The sequence below is a fragment of the Molossus molossus genome, unplaced genomic scaffold, assembly GCF_014108415.1.
Source record: "Molossus molossus isolate mMolMol1 unplaced genomic scaffold, mMolMol1.p scaffold_m16_p_22, whole genome shotgun sequence".
In the NCBI taxonomy this organism is placed as follows: Eukaryota; Metazoa; Chordata; class Mammalia; order Chiroptera; family Molossidae; genus Molossus; species Molossus molossus.
Genome location: NW_023425358.1, coordinates 13406589 through 13432814, shown reverse-complemented (window position 1 = coordinate 13432814; position 26226 = coordinate 13406589). Strand labels below are relative to the sequence as shown.

Below are 26226 nucleotides of genomic sequence, written 5' to 3'. Positions count from 1 at the left end.
GGGGTGTAGGTATAAGGTTCACTGCCGGTGTGTGGGAGTCTTCTGGGAGAAGAGGGAGGGGAGAGTCTTATATTTCCTATACAGATCTTTGTTTAATCCTCCTCCCCACACTGTGCAGTGTTCTCAAATTCAGAATCCTCTGGTTCAACCTTTCTAGAAGGCAAGCCTCCAGAATTCAGACTGCTTGGTACAGCCTTGCAACAAATTTGCCTGTTTTGGCCCTACCAGCCCTCCACCTTCAGATAGACCTGAGCACTCCCAAGGTCCTGCAGAGGAACTCAGCCCTTACCTTACAACTTCTAAACCTGTGGGTCTCTTCTGTCTGCTGTCAGCTTTCCCTACTTTTTGTGAATGTATGTCTTATACAAAAAATTACTTAACTCAGTGGTTAGAGCATCATCCCGCAGATGGAAGGGTCACGGGTTTAATTCTTGGTAAAGGGTACATACCTGGGTTGCAGGTTCGATCCCTGGCCCTGGTTGAGGTCATGTGGGAGGCAACCAATCAGTGTGTCTCTTTCATATCCATGTTTCTCTCTCTCCCTCTCTCCCTTCCTCCCTTCCACTCTTTCTAAAAAGCAATGGAAAAATATCCTCGGGTAAGGATTAACCAAAAAAATTACTATTACTTACTGGTTTTAGGAAGAACCAAAAATTGAAAAACAACTGTTAAATTTTTTCTTTCTAACTGGAAGTGTTAAATTAGAAAAACATATACCTCGAATCTATAATGTATGGAGTAAAAAGAAATTCAAGCAGTACAGCACAATCAAGTGAGAGTAGAAATTCTTTTTCTCCCCAGTCCCCAGTCCTCCGGAAATTTCTTAGGTTTATATTTGTGTATGCTCCACTGTGTTGATTCCCTTGAATTGAAAATCATTTTTCATCATTTACTTCTAATATCTATTACCAACTTTTTCAGTAGAGTATATTTTTGAGGTTAGGAATTCCATTTTGTTCATAAACACATCACTAGTGCCTATTGTAGTGGCTGGTACTTTAAAAAGTTTTTTTTTTTATATGTTTTTATTCATTTTTTTTTTTTAGAGAAGGGAGAGAGAGAAACATCTGTGTGAGACAGAAACATCAATTTGCTGCCTCCTGCACGCCCCCTACTGGAGATCGAGCCTGCAACCTGGACATGTGCCCTGACTCAGAATTGGACCAGGACCTCTCAGTCCATAGGCTGGCTTTCAATCCAGAGCCACACTGACTGGGCTGTAAACTTTTTATATTTGTTGAAGGACTGAGTGCAGGAGCTGGAGATAGGGAAGGTGATTCTGGAAGTTGTTTTCCCAAAACTAGGTTTCCCAAAGCTTAAAGTACTGTTCTTTCTTGGATTATGCCCAAATGCTGATCCTGTTCCTCTTTATTTTATTTGGACAAAAGGTTGAGAAAGACAATTTCTTAGGAAAAAACATACCATCAGTATGAATTAAAGTGAAAAAATATATTTCAAACAGATTTTATTAGAGCCTCCAGAATGAAAGGGGGTGGGTGGGGAACAACACACACAAACTCGTGCCCACCCTGTCTTGCATAGAAACTTCGGGACAGAACTCTGTGTTCGTCCTGGTAAGAAAGGGGTGCTTGTCATTTTTTGTCATATCCACTGAATAGTTAGTTCTTCACTTATTTGGTTTCTTGAGGCTCCTCCTCCTGTGCTTTCAGAATCCTGTGGGACACTTTTTCTTTTTGGCCTGAGGATATCTACAACAAGCTGAAGGCAGACTTGTTCCCATGTTTATCTATGTCCTGCTCTGTTTTAGTCATGCTCAGTTTTATCTTAATAATGTTCACAAAATTTGGGCTTCGATTTTTTTATTGGCCACCTTTCATCTCCTGTTTTGTTTCTCAACAATAGAGTTTAATTTGTATGGGGTTCTGTTCCCTCAGGAATCTAAATCAAACATGTTTGAAATTTACTGTTGATTTTTAAATATGCCTGGCTGGTGTAGCTCAGTGGATTGAGTGTCGTCTTGTGGACTGAGAGGGCCCAGTTTGATTCCCGGTCAGGGCACGTGCCCTGGTTGCAGGCTCCATCCCCAGTGCAGGGCATGCAGGAGGCAGCCGATCGATGTTTCTTTCTCACTTCGATATTTCTCTCTCCCTTCCTCTCTCTCTAAAAAAAAAAAAAAAAAAAAAAAAAAAACATTTTAAAATATAATTTAGCAGAACTCACCTGAGCTGTAGTATAATCAGAACTTTTCCCAGTATTAGTGGCTTTTCTTAGATTGAGAGGACTATGAAAGAAAAAACTGATTTTAAGGTTACTTTTTAGGATTCCTGAATCAGGCTTACGACTTTGTTTTCCAGCAAGCACTGGCACACTGTTCTAGTCTTTTCGCATAAGCTTGTTTTGGAGAGGTGTCAGAAACCGGCACTTGCCATCTCTGCAGCTATGCAAGTCAGAGCTGAAAACCATGGTTTCAGACATTCTTTCCATGTGCCCCATATCTATCGGATGTTCCCCATCCTTTCCTTTGTTGAACTTTTTTAGGAAACTGCTTCCAAGCTTAAAAAGTAAGAAGCCTCGGGAACTCGTGCTGGTGATTGGAACAGGCATTAGTGCTGCGGTTGCTCCTCAGGTTCCCGCCCTGAAGTCCTGGAAGGGGTTAATTCAGGCCTTACTGGACGCTGCCAATGATTTTGATCTTCTAGAAGATGAGGAGAGCAAAAAATTTCAGAAATGTCTCCACGAAGACAAGAATCTTGTTCATGTTGCCCATGACCTTATTCAGAAACTCTCCCCTGTGAGTACCCGGCCATTTGAAATTTCTTAAAACCATCCCGTGCATGCTGGATGTGATCAGGATAGTCATTTCTAGCTTGTAGATTTGCATAGCATTTGCCTCTGCTGCAAAATGTCTGTTTATGGACCTTATTCAGGGTAGTTATCTCTTGACCCTCTTTCAGTGTGTGTGTATGAGAGAGAGAGAAATGATGACGTTGAGGCCTTATGTGTACAGAAATGAGACCACTGGTCCATTGCTGCTGATCTTGAATTTACTTTTTCTGCATTCACTACTAAAAAAGCTGTGTTTGCTGGCATCCACCCATGCCTTTTAGGAAATCTCAGAAAGATTAGAGATAATTCTTATATTTTTATGTGTGAAGCACACAAGTTTTTAATATTCTTTTAAAAACAATCTCTCAAGCTCTGGCTGGTTTGGCTCAGCGGTTACAGCGTCCGCCTGCGATCCAGAGAGACCCGGGTTCAGTTCCCGCTGAGGGCATGTACCTCAGTTGCAGTTGGTCCCTTGGCCTGGTTGGGTTGTGCAGGAGGCAGCCACTCAATGTGTCCCTTTTATGTCAATGTTTCTCTCTCTCTCTCTCCCTCCAACTGTATCTGAACAAAAAATGGAAAAATGTCCTCGGGTGAGGATTAAAAAAAAAAAAAATCTCTCAATACTTATAAGGATTTTTGTTTTACTTTATCAAACTGAGTTAGCTACCAATCTCCTAATGGCTGTAGAGCCTCCTTGTCTTGTTTTGTCTTAAAAATCAGGATTTGCTTAAGAAATATTTGGAAATAATAGAGTAGCCAAAGCATGTTCTAAATCTTAAGTGCACCTTTAAAATACACACATATATATATAATTCTTCTTAAAAGGTTAATTATCAGTGTTTATAAACCCCCTCCTCCCCCAGCCCCAATGCCTAAAGGAAAGAGATGTCATTAAGAGCTTAAAAGACACGTGTTTAAAAGTAATTTCTGGTTCATGACTCCTCAGGAACTTAGGGCCTTTTTTCACTTCTTTTCAGTTCCTTGTTCTTAATGGGGATAAATTGTTGCTAATCTAGAACAATATAAAGAATTAACAGGATTTAAAGAGCTCATGGAACCTTCACTTTATGCCATATACAGACATTAACTCAAAATTGAATAAGGGATTAAAGACAACTATAAGAGATAAAACTTGTATAAAACAGGTTTAAAGACTGATGACTTGGATCGGTCAGTGGTCCTTTAAACATGACACCAAAAACACAAGCAACAAAGGGTGCACTTCACCCAAGTTCAAAACTGTTAGTCTCAGAGGACACTGTCAAAAAAGTGAAAAGACAGTCCCAGAATGGGAGAAAATACTAGCAATTTATATCTCTGATAAGGGTGCAGTCTTTAGAATGTATAAAGAACTTCTACAACTTAACAGTTAAAAGGCCAGTAACTCAGTCTAAAAATGGCAAAGGATTTGAATAGACGTTTCTCCAAGGAAGATATACAGATGGTCCGTGAGGACATGCAAAGATGCTTGATATCATTAGTCATTAGAAAAATGTGCATTGCAACCACATGAGATACCCCTAGGATGGCTAGAATCAAAAAGTAAGTTAATAAATATTGACAAGGATTTGGAGAAATCGGAACCTTCATACGCTGCTGGGAATGTGAAATGGTGCACAGTGTGGAAAACAGTCTGGCAGATCCTCAAACAAATACAGCGTTGCCATAGGACCCAACAGTTCCACTTCTCGATATATATCAAAAAGAAATGAAAACATATGTTCATACATAAACTTATAAGTGAATGTTTATAGCATTACTAATAGCCCAACGGTAGAAATAACCCAAATGCCCGTCACCTATAAAGTGGATAAACAAGAGGTGGCACATTCATACAGTAGAATATTATTTGACAATAGAAAGGAATTAAGTACTGATAGATGCTGCAACATGAACGAACTTTTTTAATCTTCACCTGAGGATATTTTTTCCATTTATTTTCAGACAGAGTGGGAGGGATGGGAGAGGGGGAGAGAAACAGAAACAAACATCTATGTGAGAGAGAAACATCAGTCAGCTGCCTCCTGCACGCCCCCTACTGGGGATCGAGCCCACAACTCAGGTATGTGTCATGACTGGAATTGGACCGGGACCCCTCAGTCCATGGGATGATGCTCAATCCATTGAGCCATACCAACTGGGCATAATGTTTTAAATATTTATCTATGCCCTGGTCAGTTTTGCTCAGCAGTTAGAGCATTGGCCCGTGGACCAAAGAGTCTCTTCCTTCCTCTCTCTCTAAAATATCCATTAAAGCCCTGGCCAGTTTTGCTCAGTGGTTAGAACCACTGAGTGGACCAGAGAGTCCGGGTTCGGTTCCCGCCAAGGGCACGTACCTCGGTTACAGTTTGTCCCCAGCTGGGGCCGATATGTCTCTCTCACGTTGACATTTCTCTCTCTCTTCCTCCCTCCTTCCCTCCCGCTCTATCAGAAGATAAATGCAAAAATGTCCTCGGGTGAGGATAAAATAAATAATAATAAATAAAACTAAAATATCAATTTAAAATATATTTTTTAATTTTTTTTCTTTATTGACTTTAGAGAGAGAAGAAGGGAGAGGGAGAGAAAGAGAGAAACATCAATGAGAGAACATCGATTGGCCGCCTCCTGTATGCCCTCCACTGGAGGAGTCATGAACCAGAAATTACTTTTAAACACGTGTCTTTTAAGCTCTTAATGACATCTCTTTCCTTTAGGCATTGGGGCTGGGGGAGGAGGGGGTTTATAAACACTGATAATTAACCTTTTAAGAAGAATTATATATATATATATATATGTATGTATTTTAAAGGTGCACTTAAGATTTAGAACATGCTTTGGCTACTCTATTATTTCCAAATATTTCTTAAGTAAATCCTGATTTTTAAGACCAGGAATCGAACTGATGAGCATGGGTTGATGCTCAGCGGTTAGAGTGTCGGCCTGCAGTCCAGAGAGACCCAGGTTCGGTTCCTGCTTAAGGGCACATACCTTGGTTGCAGTTTGTCCCCAGCCCTGGTTGGGTCGTGCGGGTGGCAGCCACTTGATGTGTCCCTTTCACGTCGATGTTTCCCTCTCTCTCTCTCTCTCTCTCTCTCTCTCTCTCTCTCTCTTCCTCTCTCTCCCTCCCACTCTGTCTGAATAAAAAATGGAAAAATGTCTTCGGGTGAGAATAAAAAATAATGTGTATTTTAAAACATTATGTTAAGTGAAGGCTAGTCATAAAGGATGATTCCATTCACAGAAAGTGTCCAGAACATACACTGCTAGTGGAATGCAGACTGGTGCAGCCACTATGGAAAACAATACGGTGTTTCCTCAAAAAATTAAAAATTGAACTGCCATTTGATCCAGTGATCCCACTTCTAGGAATATATTCTAAGAAGCCTGAAACACCAGTCAGAAAGAATATATGTACTCCCATGTTCATAGCAGCACTATTTACAATTGCTAAGATCTGGAAACAGCCCAGGTGTCCATCAATAGATGAGTGGATAAAAAAGCTGTGGTACATATCTCAGTAGAGCTGTCAAAAACAAAGTTCATAGGATGAAAAAGGTATGTGATTTAAATACTAATCAATAGAAAGTGAGAGTGGCTATATTAATGTCTGGTAAAGGACACGTGAGAGCAGAGAAAAGAAAACGTAACTTTTAACTGTCCAAAAATATACAAGATTACTGTCATATAAAATGTAATTCAAGAGTGTATAGACAAAAATGTAAGGGATTTAAGTATTAAAGAGGTGTGTCAACCTATTAATGAAAATGTTATTTTTCTGGAAAGCATAGAAAAGAAAGAGCTCTTTGGGAATAAGAGTCCTGTATTAGTCCAGGAAGACTAGTGTGGATGAGGAAGTCCTGTTTCAAACTAGGACCCTGCAGTGTTGCTATGACTCCCTGTTATCTTGGATGTAGTCCTCAGTAGTCCATTCAAATGAGCTCCTGAAAATAGAAAACATGATTTTGCTAGTTTGGGGTTAGCAATGAGAAGATTTAAAGTCAATGTCGATAAATATATACCAACCAGTTATATCAAACTGGAGTCACTAATTATCTGTGGATAATGATTTATTATTGATCTTAAAGTAGAGTTGTAGAAGGTCCTGGCCGTTTTTCCTCAGCTGTTGGAGCATCAGCCCTCAGACGGAAGGGTCGGGTTCAATTCCCAGTCAGGCACGTACCTGGATTGCAGGTTTGATCCCCGACCCCGTTTGGGGTGGTGCAGGAGGCAAATGATCTATGTGTCTGTCTCACGTTGATGTTTCTCTTTCTCTCCCTTCCTCCTTCCTTCCCCTCTGTCTAAAAATCAATGGAAAAATATCCTCAGGAGAGGATTTTTAAAAAAAAGTTATAGAATAGTGTCAGTTCTAATAGAGTAGCAGTCGTTAAACCTTTTGTCAAGACTCCAAAATTAAAAATTAAAACAAAAATTTTAAATAGTAATTTGTTTAAAACAATAGTAAACCAGTTATATGTTAACATGAATGTTTATGAAAAATCTTTTTTTTCAATCCTCACCCAAAGATATTCTTCCATTTATCTTCAGATAGAGTGAGGGAGAGAGAGAGAAACATCGACACGAGTGGGACACATCTACTGGCAACCTCTCGCACAGCCCCAACAAGGGCCTGGGATGCACCACAATTGAGGTACGTGTCCTTGACCTGAATCGAACCTGAGACTCTTTGTTCTGCGGGCCAACACTCTAACTGCTGAGCCAAACCATCTAGGGCAAAAAGAATTCTATTTTTAAAACAACAACAAAAAAATTGTGAGCAGTATTGTTTCACATTTTTGTAAATTTCTTTACTGCCTGACTTAATAGAAAATAGCTGGATTCTCATACCTGCTTTGTATGGTCAGTCTGTTATGTGTGTGTTGGTTTGGTTTAAGTATATGAAAAAAGTCAGGTGTCACAGATATGTAGTTGGAAAAGAGAGAAGTATAGATATTCTATGTTGATACCACACCAAACACTCAGTAAGTGGTGGCTTCCTAACGATTAATAGCAATATGGAATCTGAACTCAAATCATATCCTAATATTAATGATAATATGAATTTGAACTTTTGCCATTCTGTTGCATTAATAAATCCATTTATCTGCCTTGCACGTAGAATGCATCTTTTACCTGTGCCTGATTTTGTAACATCATACATTGGTCATTTGGAAAATACTGGTTCACTGAGCTATATATATCTTCAGATATTGATGAATTTCACTTCACAATAAAATAATACATTCATTAATATCACCACCAGTCTCATCACAACAGTATTTGGAAGCTGTTAAGTTCATGGTAGCAGATAACAGTTTTCTAAAATGCTGATTTTTTGCTTGAAAGCTCAGATTTCATCATTGGCAACTGTGGCAGCAGTCGATAGTTGTTTTCCTTGAAATGACAGCCTTGCTTTGTTCGTTTTCGAGAAAAATACCTGAGAATACCCAAATCTGAACAACCCTGGTTTGTCAGTCATTCAAGTAAAAATGATGTTTGATGAAAAAAGGTGGCTAGTTCAGTTGTTGCTTCAAATAGTCACAGTGTTTTGCCTGGATATAGCCATCATACTCCGGTACACAGAGTGCTTTGTGCGTATTCCGTTTCTTCGCGCAAAATATTAAAAGGATAAGTATTCAACAGTCAGGATTTAATACAGTGATACCTCGGTTCTCGAACATAATTCGTTCCAGGAGGACGGTCGAGAACCGAATTGTTCGAGAACCGAAGCAATGAAACCCAATAGGAAAGCGTGACTCCACAAAGCGTGACTCTCTCTCTGCACTCACACTGATGACGCAAGCAAGGCGCGCTGGGCCGAATGAACGCCATTCGGCTCAACTTGGCTCATCTCGGAAGTTCGAGTTCCAAATATTTGTTCGGATTCCGAGACAAAATTTCTCGAATCTCCTGGTCGAGTACCGATTTGGTCGAAAACCGAGGCATTCGAGAACCGAGGTATCACTGGTACAATTAATTTTTACTGCTTTATTGAGGACATCCGTAAGTGAAGCTGGCATTTTTTTCTTACTGAAAGTCTTTGATAATGAAAAATACAATGGCCCTGGCCAGTTTGGCTCAGCGGTTAGAGCGTCGGCCTGCGGTCCAGAGAGACCCGGGTTCGGTTCCCGCTAAGGGCATGTACCTCGGTTGCAGTTTGTCCCTGGCCCTGGTTGGTTGTGCGGGTGGCAGCCACTCGATGTGTCCCTTTCACGTTGATGTTTTTCTCTCTCTCTCTTCTTCTTTCTCCCTCCCACTCTATCTGAACAAAAAAATGAAAAAATGTCCGTGGGTGAGGATTAAAGAAAAAAAAAATTACTAATACACTGCTGGTGGGAATGCAGACTGGTGCAGCCGCTATGGAAAACAATATGGTGTTACCTCAAAAAATTAAAAATTGAACTTCCATTTGACCCAGTGATCCCACTGCTAGGAATATACCCTAAGAAGCCTGAAACACCAATCAGGAAGAATATATGTACCCCCATGTTCATAGCAGCACTATTTACAATAGCTAAGATCTGGAAACAGCCCAAGTGTCCATCAGTAGACGAATGGATAAAAAAGCTGTGGTACATATACACAATGGAGTACTATGCAGCTGTAAGAAAGAAAGATCTTTTATCCTTTGAGACGACATGAAGGGACCTGGAAAGTATTATCCTAAGTGAAAGAAGCCAAGCAGAAAAAGACAAATACCACATGATCTCACTTATATACGGAATATAAAGAACATAACAGTCTGAGGAATACAGTAGACCCAGAAACGTGGAAGTAGGGCACAGACTGACATCCCTCAGAAGAGGGGGTGGGAAGAGATAAACCACAGAACTTATATGCATGTATGCATGACCAATGGACATGGACAACTAAGCCGGGGACGGGGTGGAGGTGGGGTGGGGTGGGGGGTGCCAGTGGGGTAAAAAAGGTAAAATATCTCTGACAAAAAAATAAATAAATAAATTATTTTTTTAAAAAAATTACAATGATTACTAGCACAGCTTGGTTCTTTGTCTTTTTTTTTTTTTTTAACCCTCAACCAAGAATAATTTTTTCCATTGATTTTTAGATAGAGTGGGAGGGAGGGAGGGAGGGAGTGAAAGAGAGAGACATTGATGTGAGAGGCACATCGATTGGTTGCTTTCCCCATGACCCAGACCCTGACAGGGACTGGGGATCAAACCTGCAACTGAGGTAAGTGCCCTTGATCGGGAATCAAACCCAAAACTGTTCAGTCTGAGGGCCAGCACTCTAACCACTTAGCAAACCAGCCAGGGCTCTCTGCCTTGATTCATGCTAATGTTGACATAATAAATGGCTATACCTGTAGAAAATTGTTATGAGTTTATCTGAGCCAACCTGACCACATATGCTGGGGAACAAATGTCAAATGCCCTGGAGACTGGCGGGAGCTTTTATATATTGAATCAAAGGAGGAACTGTAAGGAAGGTACATGAAGTCCACTGGTGATACATTAAGGAAGCACCAGAAAGCATAGCAGGGAATCTTGGATTGGATACAAGGTAAAATGGAGAAACACATACTTCTTTTACATTGGCAGGTACAGGGTACTTAATAATTAACATTTACAGCACAGAGAACAGGGAACAAGATAAAGTTTCATGCTCTGCTGGGAGGTTGTACCTAAGGAGTCTGGTAAAGGGGAATTACTCTGACCTTCCAAAGGTCTGTTATCTTAGATGTAAAAAGACAGCAGACAGGCTAACTTCAGGTAAAGAATGACCTTTGTCAAGGAAGCTACAGGCCTAGGGTTAGACTACCCGCCATGACTTGTTCTCAATTAGGACTTTTTATGTTCAGACCATCTTTTTTTTTTTTTTTATCCTGCCCTGAGGACATTTTTTTTTTCTTTTTTTGTTCAGATAGAGTGGGAGGGAGAGAGAGAGAGAAACATGGGCGTGAGTGGTTGCCACCTGCACATTGAGTGGCTGCCACCTGCACAACCCAACCAGGGCCGAGGACAAACTGCAACCGAGTTACATGCCCTTAGCGGGAACCGAACCTGGGTCTTTCTGGACCGCTGAGCCAAACCAGCCAGGGCTGTTCAGACCATCTTATGTGCTTACTTTCCGTCTCTGAGTTTGTAAGGCTGCCATGCAGGCCTGCCCTGAGCTTGTCAGGTTTAGTGTGTGGCCCCTTTTTTGTCCACATAAGGAATTAATAGTATTACTTTTTTTTTTTTTAGGTATGATGATGGCGTTGCAGTTATGTTTTATATGTAAAGGGGAAGTCCTTATCTTTTAGGAAAGCTACTGAAGTATCTGAATAAAATGATATGATGCCTAGGAATTGCTTCAAAAAAATTCAGTTGGCCTGGCCAGTGTGGCTCAGTGGTAGAGCGTTGACCCATGCACAAAGAGGTCGCCGGTTCAATTCCCGGTCAGGGCACATGCCCAGGTTGTGGGCCCATTCCCCAGTGGGGGGCGCATGTAGGAGGTGGCCAGTCAATGTTCTCTCTCATCAATGTCTCTCTCTCTCTCTCTCTCTCTCTCTAAAATCAATAAAGAGCCCTGGCCGGTTTGGCTCAGCGGTTAGAACCTCAGCCTGCAGGCCAGAGTCCCAGGTTCGGTTCCTGCTAAGGGCACATACCTCGGTTGCAGTTTGTCCCCGACCCCAGTTGGGGTCATGTGGGTGGCAACCACTCGATGTGTCTCTCTCACATCAATGTTTCTCTCTCTCTCTTCCTCCCTATCTCCTTCCCACTCTATCTGAAAATAAATGCAAAAATGTCCTCGGGTGAGGATTAAAAAAATAATTTAAAAATTTTAAAAATAAAATCAATAAAGAAAAAAATATTTCAAAATAAATAAATGCACCAAGACCTGGTGCCAGTCACTTCTCAAAATCTCTTTACACCTATAAAACTGGGGTAATGCTACTTAGCTCATGGGGTTTTTTGAAGAGTGAGACAATGAATATAAAGTGTCTGGCACATAGTAAATGCACTGTAAATGTTAGGAACCTCTGGGAAAGTCAGAATTGTGTTTGTTCTATTCTGTCTGGGGTGAGAAAGATGAGAGTTACAGGGTAGAAGGAAACGAGGTCTCATTGGACTCCGTTCACAGTTTGAAATGAATGAGAAAATGTCTGTGGAAGTTATGTGGGAGTTCGGCATTTCCTTTTGACCATGGGACTTCCTTTTGTTTGCATTCCTTTGTCCTGATTCAGAGAGGCCACTGATGGGAAATTTAATTGTAGAGTCACCTGCCTCAAGACAGAAAAACGTTCATTTTTAACTCTGAGGAAATCAGCGCAGCTACAAAAGCCTCTTTCTTCTTTGTGTTGATATGCACACAGTAATAACTGAAAGAAATAGGGCTAGCCCTGGCCAGTTTGGCTCAGCGGTTAGAGCATCAGCCTTCCGACTGAAGGGTCATGGGTTCGATTCCCAGTCAATGCATGTACCTGGGTTGCAGGTTCAATCCCCAGCCCTGGTTGGGGTTGTGTGGGAGGCAACTAATCAGTGTGAGAAAGACACATTGCAGTTTGTCCCCGACCCCACAAAGAAAGAAATGGGGCTAAAAGATAGCTAGCTAAAATAAGTCACTCATGACATTTATTTTCAGGCTTTAACCTTTTGTACTTCTTTTCTTAGAAGCAAGAAAATATATTCCACACCCATAACTAGCTGGTTGTATATCCAGGCATTTTTATCTGTGTGCATAATGATTAAAACTGGTGTTTGAATATAGTGTTATATAATGGTGTGTGTGTGTGCATCAGAGTACGAAATGAAGTTATAAAACACAAGGAAGTTCTTAAAATAACCATATTCTTTACTTAATTTTAAATTGAATTTGGCCTTTCTGAATAGGTACTGTTTACATACATTGCAGAAATGAAAGTGCTTCAAAAAGGCTTATGTACATTCCAGCATCTCACTCCCACTTGTGTCTTTGTCAGCCTCCTCTTCCCTGAACTCACACTAGCTTTTTTAGTTCTTTTTTGCAAAAAGAAGCAAAGAGCCTGGCTGGTGTGGCTTAGTGGATTGAGCATCGTCCCATGGACTGAGAGGTCCTGGTTTGATTCCTGGTCAGGGCACATGCCCGGGTTGCGGGCTTGATCCCTGGTAGGGGGTGTGCAGAAGGTGGCCGATCGATGTTTCTCTCTCTCTCTCTCCAGAAAAAAATAAAAATAAAAATAAAAATAACGTATTTTAAAAAAAGGAAAAAGAGGCAAAGAGGACTGTATTTATTATCTCACTACCTTCCTCCCCTGTGCCAACAGGAGCATTCTAGACACTGTTCTGCACCTCCTTTGTCTTACCAGCATATTCTGGAGGTCTTTCCATGCCAGTCTCTTATATGTACATACTGAGCTTGTTACCAGTCTTTTTACTGTTAAAGATAGCAGAGCACTGATAACCTTGTATATGTCATTTCATTTATTTGCAGTTATATCTGTGGGATATATTCCCAGAAATGGAATTTTATGACTACAGGGTAAATAATTATAATTTTGATAGACATCAAAGGGGCACTGTATTTTCCATAACAAATCTGGAAAAGTGCCTGGCATTCGTTAATAGTTCACTCTTGTATGTAGTGAAATTCGATAACTGAGGTTATAAATTCTTCACTGTTTGTTTCTGAGCAGATTGTTCATTCTTTGTAAGTCCTCTGTGGGCTGCTACATATGTGATGGAATTATTTATGCCCTTATGTGATGAGAATGGACAAAAGTTAAAATACATTCTTAGTTGCATAAATTATGGACCACATCTATCTAGCACTAGAGAAGAACCTTTGCGCCCCCTGACAACAGGGCGCAGTGAGGAGCCTGTCTAGGAGTAATGTAGCCTGGCCAGAACTGACACAAGCAGATAAACCTCTGAGCATGTCGCCATCAGGGAGAGGTACTGTTTTACCTCTGCCCTGATTTTTCTGCTGTGAAAATATTGATCATTTATTTGGTGGGCATAAATAATTGATAATTTAATCTAATACTTTGAAAATTTAGGACAAGAATTTGGCAAATTGAAGTGTGTTTTGTGAATCTGAATCCGTGGTTCCATGGAAACAGACCTTTACCTGAGCATTGCGCTATTAGAAAGATGTACGAAGGAAACCAGAAGGGTAAGGGAACCGATTTGAGGAAAAACAGGAGCAGCTGTTATCTACTACCTAGCAGCTAACAGGAGTTTGAATGGGAAATATTGGGGCCTTTAAGAACTAATTCTGCTCCAACGTTAGCTAATGAAATACTGTTGCAGGAATAGAATAGGATATGCTACAGCATGTTGCATACTAACTTTGTTTTTTAAGCTATAAAGCCAACTTTCTACCTGAGGTTGGTATTGTATTTCCTCATTAGTCCTCAGAGATATTTGCATATATTCTAAGTAAATCTGGGAAAGCAGTTATTTAAATAAACCATGTGTTAAGAAATAGGGAGTCTGTTTAGAACTGATTTACATTTGGTATTTTTAACAATTGCAAAATGAGGATTTTTGATAGCCTTTATTAAATACTAAGTATGCCCTGGCTGGTTTGGCTCAGCAGTTAGAGCGTTGGCCTATGGTCCCAAGAGACCCGGGTTCGGTTCCCGCTAAGGGCATGTACCTCAGTTGCAGTTTGTCCCCGGCCCTGGTTGGGTCATGCTGGTGGCAGCTACTCGATGTGTGTCTTTCACATTGATGTTTCTCTCTCTCTTCCTCTCTTTCCCTTCCACTCTATCTGAACAAAAAAATGGAAAAATGTCCTCGGGTGCGGATAATAAATAAATACACACCTACATACATACATACATACATACTAAGTATATTTCCTAATAAACCTATAAACAAATGGCTGAATTATGTAAGGGAAACACAGGCAGGGAGAAGGTAAGCAGTTTTTCCATAGCGTTGGCATCCAAATCCATACACATCTGTGAAAAGCACCCAGGGTTAGAAAAAGATGCTAAACCAACTAATAAAAGGTGTCTTTTCTTAGTTGCTTTGTAGCCAATGAAAGCATGTATTATCTTCTTACATGAGGCCAGATTAGAGGGTAGTTGATGCTGTGCTTTCTCCCCCAGAATTCCTTCAGGCCTGGCTGGACCAAACATCTCTTAGCCACGCCCATTTTCTTCACCCCATCAAGGGCCTGCTTACAGAGCTTGAGCTTGTTTGCATGTGATGTAATAGTGCTGACACCTTGCTACCTGCCAGGCATTGTGCTAAGCACTTGGCGTGTATCATCCTGTTTTCCTTATAACCATGTGAGATAAACAATATATTACCCTTGTTATAGGTACAAAGTATCTTTAAAAAAATTGCTATTGTTGTTAAGGAAATGACCTATCAAAACACCCAGCATTAATTTTTCTCTTTCAAATTCCTCTACAGCGTACTAGTAATGTTCGATCCACGTTTTTTAAGGACTGTTTATATGAAGTATTCGATGACTTGGAGTCAAAGATTGAAGACTCTGGGAAACAGCTACTTCAGTCAGTTCTCCACCTGATGGAAAATGGGGCCCTGGTACTGACAACAAATTTTGACAATCTCCTGGAACTGTATGCAGCAGACCAGGGAAAACAGCTTGAGTCCCTTGATCTTACTGATGAAAAAAAGGTAAAAAATAAAGCATGAGAGTTTGCTTCAGGCTGGTGGAGGAAACCTGTTTTCTGTGCAGTACTGGTATTTATGGGGAAAGGAAGCTACTTCTTCCTGAGAGTTTTGTTTGTTTGTTTATTTCCTAGAGATAAAATCAATATACAGTAAAATGCACAGATCCTAAAAGTACTCAGTTCTGTGAGTTTTGACAATTTCACCCAATTTTAAAGCAAGAGTATAGGAAGTCATTTGAACTTAAGATCTCTTTACCTGATAATACCACGTGGGTATAATATTGATTTAGAATTCTCTCTCAGAACATATTCCAGCCCTGCCTGGCTTGGTTCAGTGGTTAGAGCATCAGCCTGTGGAGTTGCAGGCTTGATTCAGGTCAAGGGTGCGTACTTCGGTTGTGGTTCGGTCCCTGGCCCTTGTCAGGGTCATGCTGGAGGCAACCAATTGGTGTGTCTCTTTCACCTCTCTCTCTCTCTCTCTCTCTCTCTCTCTCTCTCCCTCTCCCTCTCCCTCTCCCTCTCCCTCTCCCTCTCCCTCTCCCTCTCCCTCTCCCTCTCCCTCTCCCTCTCCCTCTCCCTCTCCTCTCCCTCTCCCTCTCTCTCTCTCTCTCTCTCTCTCTCTCTCTCTCTCCTCCCCCCCCACATCTCCCTCTATGTCCCCCTCTCCCTCTCCCTCCCTCCCTCCCACTCTATATGAAGATAAATGGAAAACTACCCTCAGGTGAGGATTTAAAAAAAAGAATATATTCTGTGTGCCATCTCCATCTGAAAATGGATGAAAACTACTTTAGGACATCTGGAAGACCACCTTTCAGGCCAAGTGAATGCTGGGTTGAGGTTAATGCTCAGTTTGTACTTTTTTTTCAGTGGACTTCTTTTTCTTGGAGCCCATACCATACCTAAGCTATCTACCATGATAAGGAATTACAGATGTTGATCTGTGTCAGCTAATGAGATGAGGCTTTATGAGAATGGTCACCTGAGTTTGTAATTTGAAATCTAGCACCAGTAGGAGATTGTGTAGGTACACCAACATGTATTTAATCAGTGAAATACAATGAAGCCATAAAAGGGAAAATGTTTTTATCGCCATAAAAATATGTCAGCAACATAATGAGTGAAGAAAAAATAAAAGACAACAGGTTGTAAGCTGCCACGAGGTCTCATTTGTCTTACTCTGTAGATTCTGTACTTTTCCTTCTACACTTTGGTTTCCTGGGAGCCTGCCTCTGTGCCCAAACTAGAACCTGACTAAATCGAGTTTGAATAGACAAGAGGTTCACCCACTGGCTGTCATTGGCACCATGCTGCCTCTGCCAGAGGAGTAGCTGTGATGCCAGTCTTGCAGTTTTGCTGACCCTGAAGCCAGGTTTTACAAGGAAATCAGTTAGGGGAATGGTGCCATGAAGATGGATTTTCTCTGGCTGGAGTATTTTCCACCTGCTATTCTAAGGCTGTGTGGCCAGTTCCTTCTTCACCTATTTTTTTTTTTTTTTTTAATTTTTTTTCCTTTATTGATTTTATTTATTTATTTATTTATTTATTTATTTTTATCATCCTCACCCGAGGACATTTTTCCATTTTTTGTTCAGGTAGAGTGGGAGGGAGAGAGAGGAACAGAGAGAGAGAGAAACATCGATGTGAAAGGGACACATCGAGTGGTCGCCACCCGCACAACCAACCAGGGCCGGGGACAAACTGCAACCGAGGTATGTGCTCTTAGCGGGAACTGAACCCGGGTCTCTCCGGACCGCAGGCTGATGCTCTAACCGCTGAGCCAAAACGGCCAGGGCCCTTCTTCACCTATTAAATCTCAAATAGCACCTCCTCTGCGAGCTCTTCTCTGACCGTCCTGTTTAAGAAGGGATACACCCTAGCCTTGGCCAGGTAGCTCGTTTTGTTAGAGCTTTGTCCTGATACGCCAAGGTTTCGGGTTCGATCCCTGGTCAGGGCACATACAAGAATCAACCAGTGAATGCATAAATAAGTGGAACAACAAATCAATGTCTGTCTGTCTGTCTCTCTCTCTCTCTTCCCTCCCTCCCCCCTTTCTTTCTCTCTGTAAAATCAATAAATAAACATTAAAAAAATGAATGATAGAATGGAATTCAGAAATTAATGGCTACCAACAGTGTTTATACGGTTTCTGATATAATCTCCAAAGATCCTGACCAGCAGAAGAAGCCTTTTCAAAGTTAAGGATATCTATTGGACATGACATTTTCCTTCTGATTTTCATGCTGGAGCCTCAAGATTTACTTTGTATTTTTAGTCCACAGTAGGGGCAGTATTGTAGTCTAATTGTGAAATTTGTTGGCTGGTAGTCAGGATGGGGCCTGTTAATACTCAAGTTTTAAGTCTCTGTACCTCTTGACTATTTTTCCTAATTCATACCTTATTAGCGTAGGATGCTAGATGAATAAGGGTATACTATACTGTCTCAAGTCCTTGGGAAAGTGGAACTGTGGGAGTCAGGCGGCTGTTGTTATCATTGTCATCTAATCATTTTCCTTGGTAGCCCTTTAGGGGACTTAGAGGTGACTGAAGTGCTGCTTTTCCTGCCTGTCAATTGCTGCACAGGAAACCACCCTAAAACTTTGTGGCTTAAAACCACATTATATTTGCCCATGCTGATGAGAATTAGTGATTTGAACTGGGCGCAATGGGCACTTATTTTGCTGCTTTTATGGTTACCCATGTAGCTGCAGTCACCTGGGGCCAGGCTATGGCTGGGGGTACAAGATGGCTTGGTTTCTGTGTCTGTTGGTACAGGCCGTTGGCTGGACCCCGAATCTCTGGCAGACTAGCCCGGGCAGGCTAGCACATAGTAGCTGGGTTCCAAAAGCAGCAAAAGAGAAATAAGACTCATCATGCCAACATTTTTCAAGTTTCCGCTCAGGTTGTGTTTGTTAATGCCCTGGCTAAAGCCAGCCATGTGGCCAAGTAAGTGTGGAAAGGGGCTGTACAAAGGCCAGGGTACAAGGAGGCTTGATACCTTGGGGATCATTTCTGCACATTATTTGTTCTCTCATGGATGTCACCAGTGGAAAGCCCCCATCATTTCTGCGAATGATGACAAACACGTTCTAATTTTTTATTATTGCTTTCAAAGAGAAATCACCAGACTTGCTGCCTCAGTCCTAAGAGTCATGCCTGACATGGAAACTGAGGCCACGTCATGTTTTGCATTCTTGCTCTATGATATATCGTGGAACTGGGGAGTTAGGCCAAGCTTAGCCCTCCTGCCCATCGGGACCTTGAAGCAGGTGTCCAGCCCGCCCACCTGCTTGAGCTCTGTCTGTGTTGTGCAGGTCCTAGAGTGGGCTCAAGAGAAGCGGAAGCTGAGCGTGTTACACATCCATGGGGTCTACACCAATCCTAGTGGCATTGTCCTCCACCCAGCTGGGTACCAGAATGTGCTCAGGAACACAGAAGTCATGGTGAGTGTTGTTGATCTTGCTGGTCTTGGGGAAGCCTTTCTGGAAACCTCAAAATGTACCATTGGTCTTCAAGGGATAACATTTTCTTTTCATTAATTAAAAGTTGGAAGGCCAGCATTCTTTCCCCTGCTCCTCAGCTTGTGTGTGTGGGGTGCCATCTCAGGGAATGTACTCCTCAGGTACCGAGCAGCAGGGTTTTCCTTCGGTCTTGATTGACAGCCGGCTGGTGGCACGCTGTCATTGCCATCATCTTCACGTACGGAGACTATATTACCCTTTTCATTGTTTGGGTTATTATGGTGTCAGTAGCCCTTTCCATGCCAACAATAACTGCTGTAGCTTTTTATTGACCAATCACTGCTAGAACATACATTCTAAAGTAATGTGTAAATGATGGGCGTGTATTGAATTACCACACTACTCAGACACTGCTCAGTGAAAGGACTGAAGAAATCTGGGTAGGGTGATAAGTGAAGGTTTTCTTCTTTGTGAAATAAGATCTTTGATGATCTTTAGAGATGCAAATTTTAGACTTGCTTACACATGCATGTTCAAACCAAAAACACTCCCACGCCAGCCCTGGCCGGTTTGGCTCAGCAGTTGAGCATCAGCCTGCGGACCAGAGAGTCCCGGGTTCAGTTCCTGCTAGGGGCACATACCACAGAAAAAAAAAACAAAAAACACTCCCACGCCAGTGATATGTGGGAGTTAATTCAGGCCCCCAACTCTGAAAACAGTGTATAGTAGCTATTTTTAGGACTGGGTTACTTAGAATGATCATATCTACATGATGCGGCAAAAGAAAGACCAAGAAAATGGGATGTTTTCTAAAGCATTAGAGCCTTTTTCCCTCCATTTTCCTTCCCTGATATCTGTTGGAACGACGTTTATCACTGACACTGATTCCTTCAGCAAAATCATTTCTAATGTTTTATGTTTGTACATGTGTATGTATAGATACAAACACACACACACACACATACATATTAATGTAAGTATCAGACTTCCTTTGAGAAAATCTGGTGATAAAGTTTTCTTCACTGGTAGTCCATGGTTCAGATACGGTTCAGAAAATGGAGGTAGTGAGCTATGTTGAAGACTCATTGCCTTATGGCCTCTGGGTACATAGATCTAAAAAATAAATTGTGCCTTGCTGGTGTGGCTCAGTGGTTGAGCATCAACCCATGCACCAAGACGTCGCCGGTTCGATTCCCAGTTGGCACATGCCGGGTTGTGGGCCAGATCCCCAGTGGGGGGCATGCAGGAGGTGGCCAGTCAATGTTCTCTCTCATTGATGTTTCTATCTCTCTCCCTCTCCCTTCCTTTCTCTCTCAAATTAATAAAGGGAAAAAAAGTTTAAAAAATAAATTGCAGGGTCAGTAGACCTGTGCTAACCCAGAGAAACCCTGAATAGAGAGCCTACAGGACACCACCAGGTACAGATCAGTTTTCGACCAATCATCAAGTTACAGTAATAAACAATAAGAAGATCAGATCTGGGGACTTATCTACCCTCTTCAATCCTGGTTAAGCAGTGCGCACAGTCTGTTAGAGTAGCAGTTACTATGACCCTGTGGACTTTGTATTTCAGACATGCCTTGTGTGTGTCTTCACGGTGTCACTTTGTTTCTTTTCCTGCAAGAGAGAGATTCAGAAACTCTATGAAAACAAGTCATTTCTTTTCCTGGGTTGTGGCCAGACTGTGGATGACACCACTTTCCAAGCGCTTTTTCTGGAGGCCGTCAAGCATAAATCTGACCTAGAACATTTCATGCTGGTTCGGAAAGGAGATATAGATGAGTTCATGAAGCTTCGAGAAAACATGCTGGACAAAGGAATTAAGGTCATCTCCTATGGAAATGAATATGCTGATCTTCCTGAATATTTCAAGCGACTGACCTGTGAGATCTCCACGAGGGGTAGATCAGGTGAGATGCACTTTGAGACTGAGAGGATCCGAGAGCAGCGGCTCTCGGCCTCGTGTGTATTTGTTACGGGTAATATCATTGCCACGGTGAGGCATAGCGTCCTAACCACGTTATGAAAGGAGGGCGTGCTGAGTCTTTAGGTTAGACTGGAATGACATTGGAATAGGAGGAAATGCACACATAAATCCAGTGAAGTGGGAAGGAGGAAAAAATGTGGCCTCATTGGTTATCGGTGAAATGCAATTAGAATTTAGATTTCAGAACAGAAAAGAATAACTCAATTTTGGCTAATCTGTGAGGAAAGAAATATATTCATGTTGGAACAAGTTCAAAATGTAAAAAAAACCTTTGACCCAGAAATTTCACTTGGTATAATTTATCTTAGAAGAGATTTCGCCTAAAGGGGTCATGGGACAATTGCACAAAGATATAGATGTGAAATGTGATCAATTTTGTATATAATGGAAAAAAAATTGGAAGCAAATTAAAATGTTTGACATCATTGAGAATTTTGTAAATACTCCAACATTAATTTATAAAATGCAATGAAGCTATAAAAAGGAAAATGTTTTTATTGTTCAAAATGATGTCAGAGACTTAATATTGTGAATGAAGAGGGGGGAAGCAGGTTGGAAAACACCATCATGGTCAGTCCCATTCATACAAAGTTATAGATACTCTGTTTTTGTTTGTGTGTGTGTATAGAGAAATATCTGTAGTGATGGTTACTAAATTAACTGTGGTTGTGTTTATGCTATAGGACTTAAGGATTTTTTAAAAAATATTTTGTTTCAATGTTAGCATTTTCTATAATGATTATTTTTATAAAAACAGAAAAAACACATTTTGGCCCTAGCCGGTTTAGCTCAGTGGTTAGAGCATCAGCCTGCAGACCAAAGAGGCTCGGGTTTGATTATCCTGGTCAATGGCATGTACCTCTGTTTCAGGTTCGACCCCCAGTCCTTGGTCAGGGTTGTGCGGGAGGCATCCAATCCATGTGTCTCTGTCACATCAATGTTCCTTTCTCTCTCTCTCTCTCTCTCTCCCCCTCCCCTCCCTCTTCCCCACTAATTTAAGTGCTATTCGATGGAGGGTTTTCTCTCGATAATAACCACATGGCCTTAGCAGCCACATGCCAACGGCCATGTGGACTCCAAACGCAGGCTCCTGCGCGAGCCTGAACTGCAGCAGGGAACACAAGCTAAGCCAGCCGGATGGGCAGAAAGGCGGGGCTGCGCCGGCTTTGCTGTAGGACAGAAGCTCTGGACATTGGCCCTACTTCGGGCCCTGATTTTCTGTGGCAGGACAGAGAGATGGGACATTGGGAACCTAAGTATCTTCTGTTGTCACCCAAATAAAACCACCAGATCTCATCCTCCCTTATGAGTCCCCGAAAACGCTTTTTCTCGTGACACGGAAAGAACCCCTTTTCCACCAGCAACACTACTAAAGTGACTTTCCCCAAAGTTAACACTAGTTAGGTATTCAGAATTTTTAAAAATCAAGGATTTTTAATATGGTCAGGGGGCTTGATTAGAATGGTCATCTGAGTTTGTGATTTGAAATCTAGCAGAGCACACATTATTTCATTTTGTGACAAGTCAAGCTTATCAGCCATTCTTGGTTATGTTTTGAGTTTCCATATTTGCATACTGAGAAGGGGTAAGTAAGAGGTCCTTTGTTGTTCTGTTTAACACTGAGCATTTGCTATGGATCTGGCGTGCTGCATACTCACTTTTGCATAGTGAAAATTAGTTGGGTTCAGAAGAATATAAGATCTTGTAAATTATTTCAGAAAAATCAAGTAATGAGGAAAAGAAACATAAATCTTTTATAACTCATTACCATCATACAAGCAGTTTTGATATGTTTTTTTTTCCATTTATCATCAGATAGAGTGGGAGGGGGTGGGAGGAGGAGAGAGAGAGAGAAACATTGATGTGAGAGAGACACATTGATTGGTTGCCTCTCACATGACCCCGACAAGGGCTGGGGACCAAACCGCAACCAAGATACGTGCCCTTGACCAGAATCGAACCCTCGACTCTTTGGTCTAACCATTGAGTCAAACTGGCCAGGGCTGATATATTTCTAATTAGTAATTTTTTCTATGCATTTTTCATAGTTGTAAAGCAAGTATACATAGTCTTGGTACTTTTTTTATTCAGTAGTACATCATACAAATTCCCACAAGGCTACAGGTTTTGTTACTGGTTCAAGGTTCATGTGCCCAGTGCTTCAAAGGCCAATAAAAAATGTCAGAGTTTGGAGTAAGGTAAGGTTTATTGATCAAGGTGCCAGCTCGAGAAGATGGAGAGAGAGGAGATCTTACAGCTTCCACAAATCCATTTTAAGAGTCAACGAAGGGAGCAGGGGCGAGGCAGGAGGTGGGTGAGGAGCCTAGACAGCTAGGTTCGGACCGAAAACATGGAGAGCGTGAAATCTCCATCTCTTTGTTTCTAGTTGGTCCATTGAACCCTCCACCACCGAGTCCAGTCTTGAGGTTTTTGTAAATCTTTGATAAACAGTCATTATTTTGTACATATTTCCCTACCTCTTCAGGAAAGGTGCCTTTGGACCAAGGGGTTGTTCTTGCAAAAGCCAAGCTCATGCAGAATTCCCCTAGTTAATGAGCATATCGGTAGCAGGAGCCATAAGCCTGAAAGCCATGGAGAATTGCAGGCTAGAATTAAAATAGGGAAGCAAGCCTTTCGCTATCACATTTTCATAACCACTATTTTTTAATTTTAAAAAATTTTGAGTTTAGAGAGGGAGAAACATCGGTTTGTTGTTCCACTTATGCACTCATTGTCATAACAGCTACTTTAATGACTGTTATAATCCAGTGTGGTTGTTAGTTTACCTAATTGTTTCCTGTGAGGCAAGTTAAGATTTTTTTCCCATTTTTTTTTTTTTATTGTAAGAACTGTTGCATTGAATGTTATTTTCATCCATAGTTTTTCCTTTTGCAGGTAACTTCCTTAGAGTAAGTTCTCAGTGTAGTTATCAGGTCAGAAGGCACAAACATCTCAGAGATTGATAAATATTGCTAAAGTGCTTTCCAAGAGGGAAATAGCAATTTGTATGTTTGAGCACTGTCTTTTATTTATACTCTAACGGGCCATATCTTCTTCCGCGTGTTCACTTGCATACCTTTTCCTACACCATTATCTAGCCCAGTGCAGGCCAACAGATTTTCTGCAGTAATAGTTTTGCTATCCAGTACCATAAGCATAAGTCACATGTGGCTGTTGCATATTTCAAATGTGGTTAGTGCGACAGAGGAACAGGATTTTTAACTTATTGTAAAACTCAACCAACATATGGCTATGGCATCGTATTATCAGGGAAATTGGGGTATCCTTTTCCCCACTGAGTGCTGGGGGTGGAGTCCTTACCCTATGTTGAGAAAAAAATTTTTAATTTTTTTTCTTTATTGATTTTAGAGAGGAAGTGAGAGGGAGAGAGAGAAACATCAATGAGAGAGAACATTGATTGGCCACCTCCTGCATGCCCCCCACTGAGGATTTGGCCCACAACCTGGACATGTGTCCTGACTGGGAATCGAACCAGCAACCTCTTGGTGCATGGGTTGTTGCTCAACCACTGAGCCACACCGGCTGGACAAAACCTTCTGAGACTCTCACAGAATGAGTGGTTTTTATTTGCATGGAATTACATCTCTGTGTTTCTAATGTCCCATTTCCCTGAGTCCAATTTCAGAAGTGTACTTGGGGTTTCAGTGTCGAGTTACAAGCAAAGCCAGTGTCCAAAGTTTCTCTTCCATATTGCAGCTGGGTCCAGTTTAGCATCAGGTTAGTCACTGTCCATTAGTGTGTGAGGTCCGCATGGCCATCGGGCAGTCGCAGGGGAGTCAAGAGTGTGTGCACCAAGCAACAAGAGTCCCAAGAGTGAACACCTTTGTTTAGGGGATTAAATAGCCCCAATTTCACACCCTCGCAGTGGCCACAGCCATTCTGGCCAGTGACCTATTCCCAGGTGTGACTGACAGGCAGTACCTAGCATCACACCAACTTTACTGGGTATGCGTCTGTTCTCCCCCTTGTCCTGTCCCTTCCCCAAAGCGATCTGTGGGGAATAGACTGATGGTTCCTGGGGAGTGTAAAGCTTGAGCTTCCTGGTGAAGTTGCCCCAATGATGTCTATAATATTGGCCTTCCCTTTTTGCCCCTTTCCTGTTATTAATAACTAGGTTAATTAAAATGGTATATCAGTAATAGTGCAGATCTAACCCATTTTATACTTTGCACTTTTTTACTTAGTTGAATTTATTCAGTTGCATGCTGTTCCCCTTCTCTGGCCAAACTCAATTTCCCCCCTCAACTTGGCTTTCTGGTTAGGGACAGCAGACACTTTGCCCACTTAAAGGCTTTGTTTACCAGCACTGTCAGCACACTCAGGGACCTACTATTTCCGTTGTTTATTACAACCCTTTGAGGACTAAGCTAGTTTATTTTCCCCAACTCTTCGCCTTGGCCTGTGTGTTCATTACGAAATCACGTTATCCTTCTTAGAGCATGAGCTTTCATCTCCCTTGGATTGGTTGTTTTTGTTTCTATTAAGTGTTTGGGCTTCTTAGTCTAACAGCTGACACTGATGTTCATTCTGTTCAGCAGGGATGGTGAGAGAAGGTCAGCTAAATGGTTCACCTGCAGCACACAGTGAAATAAGAGGTACACTATTCCCTGTTCTGTTTGCGAATTTGTCAACAGAAAATGTGTTCCAAGGACCTAGTTAAATCTTGGAGAGTAATGACTTGCCTCTGCTACCTGGAAAGGATTCTGTATTTTTATATCAAATCTAGTACAACATTCCTAGTTATCTCTCAATGTCTTATCTTCTGAAGTTGGTTAAGTTTGACTTAAGTACCTGCAGCTTTAGATGTGTAAACCTGTTTTGTGAAACTTCCTTTTATTCTCTGCCTTCTCTCCACAGACCTCAGCACATGAGAGTGCTACAGAAGTCAGCACCACTAGACCAAGCTGTAAGGCCCTGCCGTGGACAGTGTTTAACAGTCAACTTACAAGAGTCCAACACAGCTCCAAGGAAGAACCAAAACCCAGACGTTGAAGACTGGGGCTAGAGTTTGGGGCGGGGAACATTCCACCTTAATTCTTTGTGCCGCCGGTTCTTGGTCTTTCGGTTTTTGTTTTTTTGTTTTCTGGTTCTTGGTCTTTTGCGGCCTGTTCCAGTTTGAAAATACCCAAGTGACAATGGGATCCCTGTGCAGCTCCCACCCCCCAGGCTGGACACACTGCTGTACCCGCACCGCAGACCAGTGACAGCTGAGTAGGCTGCTGCTCCGCATGAAGGACTCACCATGGCCCCGTTGCAGTTTTGTATTCTGTACTTGGTTTCTCACTTAAGCGTAATAGCTTTTTTAAAACAAGACTTGAAGCTCTAGTTTTCTAGATCTCTTACAGTGTACAGTATTTTACATACCTGATGTGTATTAAAAGCTTGTTCATTTATTTCCCAGGGCCCTGGTTCTACTTTTA

The 26226-nt window shown here is 41.7% G+C and overlaps 1 protein-coding gene across 5 annotated transcripts in view; it reads left to right on the top strand.

Moving 5' to 3' along the window:
* Positions 1-26051, top strand: part of FAM118B (family with sequence similarity 118 member B) — a 50159-nt gene extending 24108 nt beyond the window's left edge. For 3 of the 5 annotated variants that reach the window (XM_036276656.1, XM_036276655.1, XM_036276654.1), the window contains 6 exons: positions 2500-2752; positions 15117-15344; positions 18652-18780; positions 20423-20708; positions 25342-25401; positions 25664-26051. In XM_036276656.1, the coding sequence (XP_036132549.1) occupies positions 2500-2752; positions 15117-15344; positions 18652-18780; positions 20423-20708; positions 25342-25401; positions 25664-25677 (970 nt within the window). In that variant the 3' untranslated portion in view covers positions 25678-26051. The remainder of the gene's footprint in view (positions 1-2499; positions 2753-15116; positions 15345-18651; positions 18781-20422; positions 20709-25341; positions 25402-25663) is intronic. The other 2 variants (XM_036276658.1, XM_036276657.1) reach the window with 2 other exon arrangements.
* Positions 26052-26226: the final 175 nt, after the last annotated feature.